The 17372-nt window shown below is 42.3% G+C and overlaps 1 protein-coding gene across 2 annotated transcripts in view; it reads right to left on the bottom strand.

Annotated features, from left to right (window-relative positions):
* Nucleotides 1-1600: 1600 nt before the first annotated feature.
* LOC308291383 (voltage-gated potassium channel subunit beta-2-like) overlaps nt 1601-17372 on the bottom strand; it is a gene marked incomplete at its 5' end in the record, with an annotated part of 85631 nt that continues 69859 nt past the window's right edge. For both annotated transcript variants that reach the window (XM_080733381.1, XM_080733382.1), the window contains 5 exons: nt 1601-6638; nt 12051-12139; nt 12932-13052; nt 14516-14610; nt 15231-15351. In XM_080733381.1, coding sequence (XP_080589507.1) covers nt 6549-6638; nt 12051-12139; nt 12932-13052; nt 14516-14610; nt 15231-15351 — 516 coding nt within the window. In that variant the 3' untranslated portion in view covers nt 1601-6548. The remainder of the gene's footprint in view (nt 6639-12050; nt 12140-12931; nt 13053-14515; nt 14611-15230; nt 15352-17372) is intronic.

The raw sequence follows: 17372 nt of genomic DNA, 5'->3' as shown, positions 1-17372 counted from the left end.
TCAAAACAGAGCAGTTCTGCAAACTTTGGAAGGCAATATTAGCCAATCAGGATGGAATATGACAAATCAGAAATACCCATTTTGTTTAATGACTATCAGAGATACTGTGTACCGATTTGCAATACACAATACAATACAATATCTCCTGGTGGCGCTATAACAGGCCGATGTGAAAAGTTTGGGGCAGAGGTTCGGCTCTGGCACCCAGGGAGTGTGCGTGCCCAGTTTCGCTGCCATCATGGCAACGGAGCCGGAGATTAGCTGTACACAGACAGAAGGAGTGGACGGTCACACACACACACACACACACACACACACACACACACACACACGGACGGACGGACGGACAGACAGACAGGGTGCCTTTCGGCTGGTGGAGACAACAAGGTTATCAGCAATGACACCCTCACTGACCATCCACCTCTGATGACAGCAGGAGGCAATGCCCTGAAAGAAGTGACTTTAAATATCTGGGTTCATCATGGGTCAATGTGACTTCAGTGAGGAAATCCTCGGAAATCACTTGCATGAGGACTGATGGGGATCTACAGTATGTGTGTTGTGTTTTGGCTGCATTGGTTCTGTGTTGGCCTATTCATTATGGCCTTTATTTTCTCTCTCTCTCTCTCTCTCTCTCAGGTTGCTCCTATTGCTGCATGTCATATTGTGTTTGCTATAATTCAAGCTGTTGCCCTTGTGCTGTCATATTGTCTTGTATGTTGTGTACTAATGTGATTTCAGGCTCTAGCTCTATTGCTGTGGCAATATACTGTATCATGTTCAGCGACTGTTTGGTTGATGGATGTGCAATTGTTGCAAGTTTCATGCCAGGTTAGACAATTAACGAATACAATAGGGTGCCTACGTGCTCGGCCCACCAATGAAGTACTTAAAGACCGGGTGAGATGTCATTTCCCTTCCATATCAGCCCTTAACAGAGCCATCAGCAGAGTGGTACTGTCCTCTCGTGTCTGGCATAATGCATGATAGCTCTGTTTAGAATAGTGATTGACAGGTTCTTGACCTTTATTGGTTGAAATTGGCTCTTCAACTGCGGTGAATGGGCCAGACAGGATAAGTGAAAAGACTCCTCCACGGCAAAAGTGCCATGCGAAAGGACCAAATGCATGCAGGCGAAAAAAACATAGGCGAATACGCCTGACACCGATAATTTTAATGTTCTCTGGTCATAAACACGTTTTCTGCTGTATCATCAGTTATCATTGATAGAGAATAGGGATAAATACCAGTAAGACTCACTAATCGGGAGCTGAAGTGGTTAATGTTTGTTTTATAATATAATAATGTATACCTGCAAAGTAACTAGTAACTAAAGTCTACCAATAAATGTAGTGGAGTAAAAGTACAATATATGGGTCCGAGATGTAGTGGAGTTACTGAAGTAAAATTATTGAAAATTGGAAATACTCATAAGTGAAAATGCCTCAAAAGTGTACTTCAGTACAGTACTTAAGTAAATGTACAGTTACTTTACAGTACACCAACGATTACAATCCACACAAAGTCCTAAACTCCATTGTACAATAAGCCAAACAATATGAACCACTTCAAAATTCCATTGATTTCAAAATGTTGATTTTATTACAGCATTTCATTTTTGTTTCTTTTTACAAGTTCTCAAGCTTTACACATAACTTTAGCTCCTGTCCCAATCACAATACTGTAAGCAATGCTCATATAATATACAGAGGAAAAGAAAATACAAAGCAAAATAAATAATAAAAAAACACATCAGCTCCATATATACACTCTTCAGATTAGATAGAGTACAGTACATAGAGTATCTGACAATCCTTAACATCATTCGGAGAGATTGCAAATGTACAAGTAGCTAATAGAACTATAATACACTCTCCCCTCATAATATGCACATTTTATTTTGTGTGGGTTAGAAAAATAAGACCATGAAATAGCATTATTGTGATTTTGTCTAGAAATGCAAGAGTGGCATTCAACTACATTTCCAGGACATACCACAGTAAAAGGCTTAACGTGGACACATCTTAATGAGGCAAAAGAATAAACACTGATGAAAAATCGGTAAATCTGAAATGTTTCTGTGAGTCGTTATGAGTATGAGTATTAACCCTGCAAGCACGTCAGGACCTGGACCAATCAGTGACGTCTCGATTGGGGCCAGATCACAGCCCAAATGGTGATTATCTTGACGTCATTACCAGGACGTCATATGGACTTTTTTGTTTGACAGGATTATCATTATTGTTTGTAATGTTAGGTGAAATATGATCATATAAGGTTATATTCTGGGACATATCTAACTAGTTATGATATTTATCTGGCCTGGAATATCACCATATTTCGACCAAAATAAATCCTGTCAAACAAAAAATTCCATATGACGTCAAGATCATCCCCATGTGGGCTGTGATCTGGCCCCAATCGAGACGTCACTGATTGGTCCAGGTCCTGACCGTGCTTGCTGGGAACTGTGGCAGAGAGGAAATAATATGGACAAAATATGAAAACGTAATCAATTAGACCAATGGAAGATGGCACCAGAGAAGAAATATCTTGCAAAAAAGTATTTAAAAATAAATAATTAAACAAAAAAAATATCTAAGCTGGTGATGAGCCTAAGGGCCATTACAATTGGTTGCACACCGGTGTTGCTCACCGGAAATAGATGTGCAAGCTCGTTGTCTACAAGCTTGCTGTGCTCGTCGACTAGCTCTGGTGCACGACACCGGCGCACAGCTAACTATATATCACCCTTTAGTGTAGCTTAAATTATGAAACATATAAAATGGCTAAAACACATCTATGTATAGTGCTCATAATGGTCACCGTCTAACAGAAACAAATTCAGAACCCATGTTTTAGCATGTCCCATATACTCCTATATACTGGCTTCAGCAAACCAAGTAAAGTTGTGTGTCCTCAGCAAAACTTTTCAGCTGCCTTAAGCTTAAATACTGTCGTGAGACAGCGTCACGCTGTATGACGGAGTCAGGCTTTTTAACTAGTGAGTGGCTTAACGTGTAGCTATAGTTCAGGAGATGATCATCAATGGCATGACTTTCCTCATGTCATCAGTGCTATTTCTACTGTAAGTGACATGCCTTGTACCTCGCCAGACGGAGGGTTAGTTATACCTAAAATGGTGATTTGAGAAATGCATCATGCTGCAATCACACCGCCATTCTCATGTTAATATAAAAGGGGAGGATTCGGAGGAATATAACACATTATACGGCGCCGACACACGTCACCAGGCTCCCTCACATCACACAATCAAAGCCCATCAAGCAAGTCAAACAGAAAGAATAACATATTTTGTTAAAGGAATTTTTCTTCTTCTTAAATTTAACAATGAGATGTTTAGATGCTGATTATTTTCTTAATATTTAGTTTCCATGCTAAGTTGAAGTGGTCTAGGACTCATGAATATAGAGGCCTCTGTTTTGAACTACTAGATTAAGCTACAGTATCCTGAAAGCGCATTCACCATTAATCTGATATGTTCAGGGTCACTTTGATCTATTTGTGGATGGTTGATGAGGATACGTGGAACTATAGGTGATATGCCTAGTGTTAAATGTATAATACTAAGGATTTACTTAGGAGATTATTATTTTATTCTCTGGCATGTTTTCAGTAAAGAAAAGACTTCTGAATCTTCTTGTGCATTGCTCACATGACAAAGATGAAAATTGGACGGAAGGCGAAGGAATATCTCGTATCATGATTTTCAGTGAGAGACATTTTGGAACCTTTGCATCAGACAGATTCCATCCTTGCTCTGCCTCTGAGCATCATACTAAACTACCGGTCTTTATAAAACCCTGAAGTAAGGCAGATATATTCCTCTAATACAAATTATATTCTGGCAGGATGTAATCATTGCAGTGCATACAATATCACGCTGTTACGCTATGTCATGACAAATATACAGTATAGGCTAAGGTAGAATTAAATGATGTCATGCACTTCCCTGTATCCTGAAGAGGGCACTAAAACCTCAGAAAAAGGCGCACAGACGGCAACATCTTCCACACTGTATGCAATTCTGGTATGTCTAAGCCACACTATAACAGACAAACACCACATACACCACCACCTCTTGATTAGATTTATTAGATTGAATTTGACTGATAAGCCACCACACGTCCTCTTGATTAGATTAGATGTGATGTGACTGATTGCATATATAGCCTGTCCCCTGGCCTGTACACATGTAGCAGAGTAGCTCAGAAGTCTGAATACCAGAAGTCAAATATCCCAGGTCAACCTGTATTCAAGGTGTCTACACGTTTGGGGGCTCATCCATGGATACGTTTTCCTAGTGGGGGAAGGTCAAAGGGGGGTGGGGGGGGGGGCATAGATGTTTGACTCCCCACACACCAAGATGAGTCCACCACCATAATAGATCTACTGTACTAGGCACAAATAGCTGGGAGGATGAAGGTGAGTATAGATGCCAGATTGTAATATAGGTAATCACTTTTCACCATGAGATGTCAAGTACACATTCAAACAGCCTCAAAGCTCATCATGCTTGGTGAAGCATCTTTAAAATGAGCTCACGAGCTAAATTCAGTGCATTTATGTCATGCATTTAAGCATGTCAGCACGTCTTTGGCATTGATGGAAACAAATTTGACAGATTTTAAGCAACAGCAGTGCCACAATGCACTCATAGCGCATGAGCTCTATGGCGCTCTCTTGCTCACTAACGCGCGCACACACACACACACACACACACACACACACACACACACACACACACACACACACACACACACACACACACACACACACACACACACACACACACACACACACACACACACACACACACACACACACACACACACACACACACACGAGCCATATGATTTCAGAGATTTATGCAAAGTTAAAGGGAAAAGATGTGGGATCTATTATGTCTCATACAGTATGTTCGGCATAGACCTATTTACTGTGTATAAATGGAGTATTTATTGGTCCCTGTGGGGAGGGGACATTTGTTTTATCTGCATTCAGCCAGCAGATGACTTGTCAGAGAGCTCAGATGAGCATACATACAGGGAATCAAACCGGAAAACCTCCAATTCCCAAACAGCCACTCTACCCACTAGGCTACGGCAACCCAACAAAGCACTGCTCCACTTTTTCTGTAGGGAACCAGTCCTTTACAGCATCCATATTTTCATATTTAGATTCTGTTGCAGTTTGGAGGAATCTACTGTATAAGTACGACTGAGAGGTAGCACAACACTGTGTCCATTTGTATGACATAATAACTGCAGAGCTAGTGCTTCACTTTGATTAAACTGCATGAGCGATCACAAAACCCTGTCTTGTGGAATAACACACATAGGGAAGGGGGAAAAAAAACACTCAGGTTAACATCGCTTGTATTGGAGGAGACAAGAGGAAAGCGGGCAGCGGCCTGTGTCTGGATAAGTGCTTTGCAGACTCCATTAGGCCCTACTTAGGTTATGGTTATGCTTTTATACTCTGCCGTACGTTGGTGTTGTGTGCCGAAAATAGCTGATAAACAAGCTCACAATGTGTCGCATTGTGATGCGTTGTGAGTTTGGAGATCAGCTATTTCTCGCATGGAACACTGTCGGATGACTAAGTCATTCATAAATCAGGCTTTACTGGCAACTATCGAGGACACAAGTATGGATAGTACACCATTTGCAAAAACCCTTGAAGATACATTAAATTAATTTGATTGATTGATCATAACTGGAAGGGGCAATTTGGGGGATTCCTGGATGGACTCTTTGTGAATTGGAATTTTGGTTGATTAATGAGAAAGAAAATATACGGTATACATGACAATTGAAACATTTTGATGTGCTAAAACAGTTTGCAAAGAAAAAGAAAACCAGCCATCACTCAACGCACGCACTTAAAGGGACACTGAGCTCACCAAGTTAAAGAGGAAATGCATTAAACTGGCTGTTCCGTATTCCAGTACTTTGCAATGTTTTATTCATTTGCAGTATGATTAACGCATTTTAAACCGGTATCTCCAAAGCAATTGTTTTCTTCTTCATTGTCTACACATACTGCTGTCCATGCTGTACTGTACATTGTATCTTACAGCTTTGGTTTTCCCAGGAACTGCTCAAGGATTACAATAGTTTATAAAGTGCATGAGTGATTTAGACAATGGACAGAAAAGCTTATCAGTATTTTCCTCTATATTCTTTCATTTTCTTTTTTGAATGTCGGTGTAGGGTGTTCAAACAAATGGGATTTTTTAATGCATATTCTAAACCATAGACTTGTATTGTTAATTATCAAGGTCTTGATAAGACCTGGAAACACTAAAATGTTCAGTTGGGTGATTTCTACACAATAAAAACCCCCTTTAATGTATCCATTTATAACTGTGAGAGTAAAATGAACACGTGGGATTTTACTGTATATTCTGCCAACTGTCCCAACTCTATCATCAAAATGGCTTATATGTTTCCTATGTGCCTTGGTGGGTCTCAATCATAAGCAGCTGAATCACCGATGGTCCCTCCGCTGGGATCTGTAGTCTTCTAGGTTCTGTAGTCCTTTTTACTGTAGGGCTTGTTCCCCAGGATGCTGTCTACCTCATGGTTAATGGAGGAAGATAACTTTGGAATAACCTGTGAAAGAAATGAGGCAAAGAAAACAAACCATTTAATTGTTAATTATTTAGGCCAGGGGTCTTCAACAGGGGGTCCGGGACTAGGGGTCCTCAGACCACAGGGGGTCTTCCAAATCTTTATGTGATAGAAACCTTTTTTCTCCCTTTTTATATTAACTGAAAACACAAATTGACATGAATCCAAAATACACAGATGATTGTGCTGTCGAACGATGAAACTATATGGAATCTATGAACAGGTTGTGGGGGTCCCTGCTTCATCTCTCTCTCAACTAAGGGGTCCTCGGCCTAAAAACGTTGAAGACCCCTGATTTAGGCATATTCCATAAATGTGCAGTGATAGAAAGATACAGTATCACCTGGGCCAAAGGAAGCTAATGCAGTGGTTCTCAAAGTGGGGATTTTTCCAACACAAATCTTGTATGGAGGTCCGTGGCACAAAATATTTTCAGATGTGGGTCTGCGACCGAATACATTATACATTTGGAATGCTTGACAGGAAAAGTTTGAGAACCACTGAACTTATGGTCCCCAAATTTAGTGAAATTCAATATGATGGTCATTTCCTAGGAAACAATATTCTACCTGCAGCCATTGTTTACAGGACATTTGATTGACACATGTGATCTGAGGGAAATGCTCTTACGGTACAGTATATTTACACCTCAGCTGAAAAAGATCTCAAATGAAATGACACCAGCTCCACTGAAGTTACCACTGGTGGGCTCAAACTCCCCTCCTGTTTTCCTTAAACATAAATCCTCTTCAGGTAACTGTTACTGTACATGTTTATTGATCTGTACAAGTCTGTACATTTACATAGATGCAAACAGTCAGAGAAACAGTGCAAATCTAGTGACAGAATCTTATTTTATTATTATTGAGCTTGATTTCTTTTTTCTTTTCTTACTTACCTATACATGTTCTGCGTTTCATTCTTACTATCAAAATAGCAAGAACAAAAAATGCAGATCTATAAGCTCACAACACGTAGTAGTACAGTATATAGGGCTTAAACAGTTATCCTTCAGATCAAATGTGTGCAAACATACACTGGACAAAGCTACTGTATACTTTTCATTCCCATAATAATCACACAGACATTATGTAAACAACAAATGGATGGGAGGAGGAGATGATGCTGAACAAATGAGCTCTGCGCCAGAGCGAGGAGATTTCCCCATCTGGCTATAAATAGCTTTAGGGTCCAACTATGTTAGGAAAAAAAAAGCACACAGAGTGAATCTTCCAGAAATCAAATTAGACACAAGACAGTTGTTGCTACTGACAGCATGACACTTGATGCTAAATCAGTAAGCAGTTTAAATCTTTTTCCCTTTGACCATAGATGCAGCATGACCTTATTAGCTTCTCAAGTGATGGAGCAGAGAAAGCGATAGCATCAGCTTGCTTTTGTTAAAGGAGAGAATGGAACATTTCTCCCCCCAGCACTGTCGGACTGAATGAAACCTTGTATGTCCTAAACTGTAACCTTTCAGGAAATGGGAAAAACAACCTGTGTTCCAATAGATCCCGATGTCATTATTATATTTAGTCATACTTTTCATTCGTTCAATCTTAAAAAGAAAACACATAATACTTAAGCTTTACTTTCAAAATGTGAGTCGCATGAATACAGTGATACAAGGTTTCTGCCCGACAGCATCAATTTGCAAAGAAAGTGCAATGTTCTGCATTTCTGCAAAAAAAGGAAACTGACTCTACATTCTAAATTCTACACCCTAATGACTGTTTCTCGGGCAGTGGGTCTGCACCTGAGTCACGGAATGTTCTGGCAGCAGTGATCGCAAAAACGACCTCGACCACTTAAACAATCTCTCTACACCAAATCTCTTTGGCAAAAATAGCCAGTCTACAAGCTCACATGTCACAACGCGACACATTGTGAGCTTGTAGATCGGCTATTTTTGGACCACTTTTTCCCATCTACATCAAATCTCTTTGCCAAAAATAGACGATCTACAAGTTGTAGATCAGCTATTTTTGGCTAGTGTTATCCCCCAGAATATGGATAAGTGGTTAAATGACTATACCAGCATCGGCTACAGCTACCTCTGTCTGGGAGCCTCAGCCTCCCCTCCCTGCTGTATGCCTGTGAGACATGGACTGAGTATAGCCGGCATGCAGAGCAGCTCAATGCCTTGCATATGAGATGCCTCAGGAGGCTGCTCAACATCAAATGGCAGGACAAGGTCCCAGACACTCAGGTCCTCCACAGGGCTGAGAGGGAGAGCTTATATCGTCGTTGTCGGGTGGAAACCTTGTATGTCCAAAACCGTTTGTTTTGTATTTATCGTTTTGAAAATGATTTAAACTAGTGAAAACAGCCGATCTACAAGCACACAACGCCTCGCACCGCGAGGCGTTGTGTGCTTGTAGATCGGCTGTTTTCACTACTTTTGTGCGACAGTCTTGTATGATGAAGCAGGGCTTTACTTTGCGAAAAAATTTACACATTTGAAACTTGGAGATACAAGGTTTCTGCCTGACAGTGACGATATGCCATGTTCAAGAGCTCCCAGCTGAGATGAGCTGGCCATGTCTGCCGCCTGCCAAAAAGGCTGCTGTACAGCGAACTACAGCAGTGGTTCTCAAACTTTGTCAGGCCGCGACCCCCCAAATAATCATATTTCAACTGGGGACCCCCTACCCTGAGGGGCACAAAGAGTTGAGGCATTACATTTTGTATACCACAGTTCTATTGTGAAAATAGCGAGCATGTAGATCGTCTATTTTCACATTTTCTGCCTCTAATATTTGACAATTTGGGCAATGTTTCATTTGTCATTTTAGAGGTATTAAAAAGTCCTTAAATTGTCACTTTAGAAATGTGTCGATACCCCCTATACACTTAAACTTTATGTTGGTTTGTTTACTGTTGAGTGAGAAAACAATGTTGCACATTAAGCTAATCATCTGGGGATCCCCCAAAACTATTTGGTTCTCACGTGTTGAGAACCACTGAACTTACGCAGCAGCCAGCGGAAACATTATACAAGCAACAGCTCCGCAAGACCAGAGCCAGTACCTCCCTCTCACCCAGCCAGCCCCAACCAACTTAAGTATAAATCACATGCCCTTGCTGCAACCGGACATTCTGTGCAAGGATTGGCCTCGCTTCATTAGCCATCTTCACTCCCAGAAGACATTGTGAAGTCACTTGGTCATCTTTGCGACCGAAGGACAAACATGACATAAACAGTATGTTTTGTTTGTCTTTTTTTTCCTTTTCTTTTTTTGAATTAGATGTTGGGTTTATTTGCATTTTGGTCAAAGTTATTACAACGTTAACTTGCCTGAAGATAAGAGATAAGATAAGCTTATAAGATAAGCTTATTGATCCCTCTCAGGACATTCAGACACCAAAGACTTGTCGACTTTGAATGTTGGCCAAACATTAACAATTTTAGATGATAAAACAAGTTTGAAAAACCAAAAAACAAAACGTGTATTGATGCGTTGGATTCGCGATCTCAACAAGTTCACACCATAATGAAATGAATGGAAATCATTGGTTCCCTCACAACAAACAATCGTGTGATTTGGAAAATGGTCAGCAGTAATGTCAAGTATACCAGGAGTCATAGTAAACATATGGCGCACCTCTGTCTGGCACAGAGCTAATTTATTCAACATCATCTCTTCCTCCCATCCATTTGGTTGTTTACATAACGTTTGAGTCATAATTATGGTATGTGGTCCTTTAATGGAGTGGTTCTCAACCTTTTCAGGCCGCGACCCCCAAAATCATCATATTTTTAACTGGGGACCCCCCACCCTAATGAGCACTAACAGTTGAGGAATTACATTTTGTAAAACACGGTTCTATTGTGAAAATAGCAGATCTACATGCTCACAACGCCTCGCAAGATCGTCTATTTTCACAATTTATGCCTCTAATATTTGACAATTTGGCCAATGTTTAATTTTAGAGCTATTTAAAAAGTCCTTGAATTGTCACTTTAGAAATGTGTAGATACCCTCAATATAGGCCTACTTACACTTTATGTTGGTTTGTTTACTGTTGAGTGAGAAAACAACAGTGCACATTAAGTTAATCATCTGGGGACCCCCCAAAATCCTTTAATGATTGGGTGATTATTACGGTACTTACTGTATGGTCCTTTTAATGAAGAAAAACTGTATTATCTAACAGAGTGGTTCTCAACCCTTTCCGGACCACGGCCCATAAACATTTTCACCCACTTCTTTACTTCTGTAAACCTGTCATGTGATAATAAAACTTCTCAAAAGTGTTCCATTGAATAGTAGTGTCCAGTGAAAAATGACCAACGCTCAAACCTGTCCATCCCATACTGCGGGTATAGCTGAACAGTTATTGTGATGAAGTTGTGGCACAACATGTTTTCAGACGGGGGTCTGCAGCCAAAACACACATACATGTATCTATAAGGTTCATTCATTGCAGTGACAGACATTGCCCTCCCCTGCCAGCTTCCCACCAGTGAACACAGCCATTTGTGTGTCCGGCCAAGCCGGCTGCACCGTGGAGGAATGGAACCCCAGTCTCACCACAGATGGTGGGTAGACAGGCTTACTTTACCACCTGGACGCCCAAAGCCTCTAATGAACGTTGACTTCCAAATGCATGAATCTATGACTGTCATAATGGTCCCTAACTGTGTGCGTGTGTAGGTGCACGCGTGCTGTATGTGTGTGTGCAGGGACGTGCAAAGAATGTTTTCAGATCAGAGAAATCAGAGAAATTTCGAAAAGGGCCTTTTGGTCAAAATATCAACGCGTCGCGCTGCGACGCGTTGTGAGCTTGGAGCGGAGGTCGGCTATTTTCGATGCTTGATTTCTACACAGAGAGGGCAATTGGGCTTGCAAGGCTGGTGTCATACTGGGCTGCCCCTCTCCCGGGCATAATACAAATAAAAAATAATAAAAGAGACTGAAATGGCAAATTGACCAGTGACTTTTGTGCCGGGACAAGTGAATGGGAAATGTACTTGTCCAGATGACACTGTACCTCAAAAAGTTAATGTCAAGCCCTGCTACTATATAGCTAGCACTGTATATATCCCCCGGTCCTCCCAACATGGCTGCCGGGGGAGGGGCGGCCCCGTGTGACACCAGCTTTGCAAGCCCAATTCTTTCAACATAAGATGCTGCGTTCAAGTTCAGGAGAGTTTGGACAAGGCAATTCTCTTGAATGCCGCCTTCAGGTATGGCAAGGAAATAAGGCATTTGCATTTCTTTCACCAAAGTAAATACTGCATTACTGGTCTCAAGAGGGCATTTTTTTACAGACAGATAAAAGGTCAGGGGCTCAAGCCCCCTTTGATTTGTATGTGTGTGTGTGTGTGTGTGTGTGTGTGTGTGTGTGTGTGTGTGCGTGCGTGCGTGCGTGCGCGTGCCGCCTCACCTGTATCGCTCCAATATTTTCCATCAGTTGGTCGGTGGTGGAGGCTCCCAGGAGAACCGAGCTTACCCCCTCGTTCCGTAGGCACCAAGCTACAAGCCACAACAACAAAGAACAGCATTACAAAAGACACCCCTGGTTGAGCGTGCACGTGTGCACGTGTCTGGTTCTGTGTGTATTTTCACATATACTGTTGTTCTGCTGTTGTTGTTGCTGTGGGAAGCGAGCGACATAGAGGGGGAGAGACGACGCTGGATCAGTTTTTACCCAGAGATGTGTGAAGCCATCTGTTCAGAACACCACAGGGAACTCCAACAGCGTGCACACATGTGTGTCTGTGTGTGTGTAGTGATGTGTGCACAAAAGCGACTTTTTGCGTACATCTAGCCAGCGACAAAAGCAATAGACTGTAAACAACTGACAGGAACAGTCTGTTTACACGGATTGAATTCCACAACCAAGGACAAAAACTATATCTTCACTGTCGGGCAGAAACCTTGTATCTCCAAGTTTCACATTTGTAATTTTTTTCGCAAAGTAAAGCACTGCTTCATCACACAAGGCCGTCGCACAAAAGTAGTGAAAACAGCCGATCTACAAGCACACAACGCCTCGCGGTGCGAGGCGTTGTGTGCTTGTAGATCGGCTGTTTTCACTAGTTTAAATCATTTTTAAAATGATAAACGCAAAACAAACGGTTTTGGACATACAAGGTTTTCACCCGACAACGACGATATAATAAATCTAAATAAAAAAGCACAACGACAAAGGAGGATACACTTTCAAACAACGGACGGAAGGAACAAAGGGAACAACGGATGGAACCACAGGAACAGGACGGACAGACAGAGAGAAAAAGAGAGAGCGGCAGGGTGTTGGGTTACCGATAGCGAGCTGGGGCAGAGTGCAGCCCAGCCGCTCGGAGATGGCCTGCAGCTCTTTCAGCTTCGCCTGCTGACGGCGCCCCTCCTCACTCAGGATCTTGTCCTTCATCCACTGGTAGCCCTGTTGCAAGACGGCAGGGGCGTCACAAGGGAGGGGGGGGAGGTTAGTGGGACTGATGAGTTACTAGGGCCCAAGGTGGAGGGGCATTCATTATGTTATACTTTAGCTATTGAAAAATAGCAGATATACAAGCTCACAGCGCGGCACCGAGTGCCGCGCTGCGAGCTTGTAGATCTGCTATTTTGGAAAAGTCGTGAAAATGTGTGGAAATCTTTGAATATGTGTACCGTATTTTGTAAGCGAACATTTTTAACTCAAATTTTGCTTCTGGGGGGTCCCTGGGTCTAAATATTTTGAGATTGGGGGATCTGTGGCCAAATACATATCATTTTGGGGGTAATTGACACGAAAAGGTTTGAGCACCACTGACATAGAAACATAGGTTTTGAGGATTTGAAAAATGTTCAAAGACTTGCACACATTTTCACGATTTTTCAAAAATAGCAGATCTACCTGTACAAGCTCGCAGCGCGGCACTCGGTGCCGCGCTGTGAGCTTGTATATCTGCTATTTGTCAATAGTTAAAGCACAAAATAATTGAAGTGAATCCTTGTACCCAGGGCTCAGAATTTGGTGCGACACCCCTGCAAGCACACAGAGCTCAGGACAGAGGGAGACACCACCCCTCGGGCAGAGGACAGAGGACAGTGGACAGTGGATCGGATGTGATCCACAGCTTTTGAATAGCAATGCTTTTTTTTATGACTTGTGGCTCCTTTGGACAACAAGACAGTAGGGGCGAGATCGTCCTACAACCTACAACCTGCTTGAAACCTGGTTGGTAAATCCAACAACCAGCTTGGTAAAACAGCGACCGCCCGGTTTCAACCAGGTCATAGGTTGTAGGATGATCTCGCCCTCTCTCCAACAAGAACTAAGCGAACCGCGCCGTGCCATGTACTGTAACACGCTCATTCCCAAGCGGTGGGTCGGGAGTCGGGACCCATCTGTGGGTCACGGACCAATTTTTATGGGTCACGACTCTAGTAAAAATCCCATTTTCTTTTCCTACATTTAAAATATATATAAGAAGATTTATTTTTTTAATGAAGATATATATATATATATATATATATATATATATATATATATATTTTTTTTTTTTTTAATGATTGTACTAGACATTTTAAAACAAATTGACAAACAGATCTAAGAAATGCCATAAATAAAAACAAATAAGTAGTGAAAATAGCCAGTCTACAAGCTTTGTGTGTTTGTAAGCGAACATCTCTAGATGCTGCGTTAAGGAAGTCAAACTCCACAAACATCCACACAAATGGTGAATCAACCAGGAGGCTGCACAGTAAATAGAGTTCATTTGTGTACAAATGGAACCTGTAAAATGGTGTCATTAAATGGACCAATAAGGGTCCAATTAATGACACACTGTAGTATGTTACTGTGTGCGAGGCCTGCGGATTCAACAGAGATGACTCGGTCATCGACATGGGTTTGAGTGTTACCTTTAGCGAGGCCCGTGAGTATGGTGGTACCCCGCTGTCATACTTCCCTGAGATGATGCCACACGCCAGTGGGGACCACGTCATGGCTCCGACACCTAGCACACACAACCAGGCAAGGGCGTCACAAGGAGGGGAAAAGTGGGACTGAGTTACCAGGGCCCAAGGTGGAGGGGCCTTAATTATTTTATACTTTAGCTATTGAAAAATAGCAGATATACAAGCTCTTGTAGATCTGCTAGTTTTGAAAAGTCATGAGAATGTGTGCAAATCTTTGAATATATGTATTTTTTAAGCAGACATTTGTAGCTCAAATTTTGCTTCTGGGGGGTCCCTGGAACTAAATATTTTGAGGTGGGGGTCCGTGGCCAAATACATATCATTTTGGGGGTCCTTCACATGAAAAAGTTTGAGCACCACTGACACCGCTGTGAGCTTGTATATCTGCTATTTTTCAATAGTTAAAGCACAAAATAATGTGTAATAATGCGTTCCCAGTCTAAATGGGTTAAACCCTCTCCCCATATGAAGAACATTCATGGGGGGCCCGCAGTGAATCCTTGTACCCAGGCCCCAGGGCCCAGAATTTGCACCCCCTGCACACAACCAGGGCACAATGACGCGCGCCTGTTTAACATTCATGCTGTGGTTTTATTGTGGTTTATGATTTGGACATTCCATTCCATTCACGTCAGACCTCTGGAGCAGGAGCACTCACCTATCTTGTGGAAGAGCTCTGGGAGCTGAACTTCGACCTTCTCCCTCTGGAACATGTGGTACTCTGCCTGCTCACAGATGGGTGGAATCAGGTTGAACTGACGAGCCACGGAGTACGCCTCCTGAATGACACACAGGCATACGCTGATGAGTGTGTGTGTGTGTGTGTGTGTGTGTGTGTGTGTGTGTGTGTGTGTGTGTGTGTGTGTGTGTGTGTGTGTGTGTGTGTGTGTGAGTGTGTGTGTGTGTGTGTGTGTGTGTGTGTGTGTGCGTGTGCGTGCGTGCGTGCATGTGTGTGTGTAAATGGTAAATGCTTTACAGAGATTGTGCATTACATTCACCCATTCATACACCGATGGCGGAGGAAACCATGCAAGGCACCAACCTGCTCATCGGGGGCAACTAGGGGTTCAGAGTCTTGCTCAAGGACTCTTCCACACTAACTCTGGGGGAGCCCGGGATCGAACTGGGAACCCTTCGGGAACCCTCTGAGTTCTAATGACGGTTTCTCTACCCCTGAGCCATTGCGTGTCTCTTTCCCATCTAATAATAATAATAATAATTTGGTCTGCTCTTCTTTGCAGTATTTGTCACTGTATATTTACATTGGAATGTAGTATCTGCATTTGATTTAACTAAGTATGAGGAGCAGTTAAGTGTCTTGCTCAGAGATACTTTGAAGCGTAGACCGGCGGGGACGTGAACTTCTCTCTACCAACTCAAGTCTTAACAGTGGCGATATGTGGGCACTGGGTCTGACTCTGTGGCAGTGGATGTCTCAGTGGAAGTTAGAACTGAGCGCAGTCTGTGAGAGCAACTGTTAAAGAGGTGGTGCCATAGTTTTGTACTTTTTCTGTTTTTCATGTGTCTAGGAGGTTGAAAGTACTTCATTAGACCCCCTGATGTGTTTTTTTTTGAGAAATGATGTATTCTCCTAGTATTTGTTTGTTTTCTCTTGGAGGCTGCCACCTTGTGGTGAAAAGTGTCAGTTAAAAAACACAGATAAGATGACATCACAGAATCAACTCCTCCCCTATTTACCATTCACCCAACACTGTGGGGTGTGGCTATATCAGCTGGGTCACCACCCACCATGCCATCCATGCATACTTAATGAACTGGGGGTGTGTCCACATAAAAACCCAATTCTAACTCTTTCTGTATACTTTTTTGGAAAAGATCTTCCTCCTAGTATAATCATAACACCTGATAATCATGTTTTATAGGGGGGGGGGGGAATCATGGCACCACCTCTTTAATGTGGGAGGAATAGAACACCAACTTCCAATAAACAAATGCCTGAGGTCGCCTCTTGATGGGTCAACAACAATGGCAACAACATCCACTGGATGGAGTTGAGGCAATAAACTAGCATGCCTCCCTGCTGCAGATTACAGTGTTTCCCATTCGGCAGAGCTGTGAGGAAGATGTTTTGACTGGCAAGCCCTCCCACCGCAGTGTGTGGACCTTCAGCACCATGGACAGCTACACTGTCACAAAAATACACTATTCCCAAGTTTGTGGGATAAGAATACAATATTATCTCCCTCTCTCTCTCTGTGTAGGCAGCAAAAAACAAGGCTCTACCTTTAAATAATCTAACCGTAAACATTTAGAATTGAGTGCTGGCCCTGCGAGGGGGATACGGCACCTGGTGGTGGGGGTGAGGCCACACCCTCAGCATGCCTAGTTCCCGCAGTTAAGCCATGCGGTGTTTAAAGATGTCGCAATAGATGAGAGCATTGTCATTATTCACTATAAAAAGCAAGAAAGGTTCTACCAACTAAGCTTAATCTATCTTGATCTTCCTGAGAGTCATGCTCCATTTCTCCTCACTGTAAACAACACCATGGTTATTATCAGATAGTTGAAAGTTAAATGGTTGCCACACATACAGGGGGCTTTACAGTACTTGTCATAATAGTGTATCAGATACTGTATAAAAAGGTATCACATCTGCCTCAAGACTTCCAATAGGCTTCATAAGCATTCTACTGCAAAGCCGATCATGTTTAGTCTGTGTAGTGATCTGTTGGTTCTGGAGGTAGGCTGTACTTTTGACTACAGCCTAAAATGAAGCCTTTCTAACCAACGTGCTGCAATAATATCATCTTATTGCTGGTGCAGACCATTTGACAGCCAG

Source organism: Nannobrachium achirus, assembly GCF_963921795.1.
Source record: "Nannobrachium achirus genome assembly, chromosome: 9".
Lineage (NCBI taxonomy): Eukaryota > Metazoa > Chordata > Actinopteri > Myctophiformes > Myctophidae > Nannobrachium > Nannobrachium achirus.
This window is presented reverse-complemented; position numbering and strand designations above follow the sequence as displayed.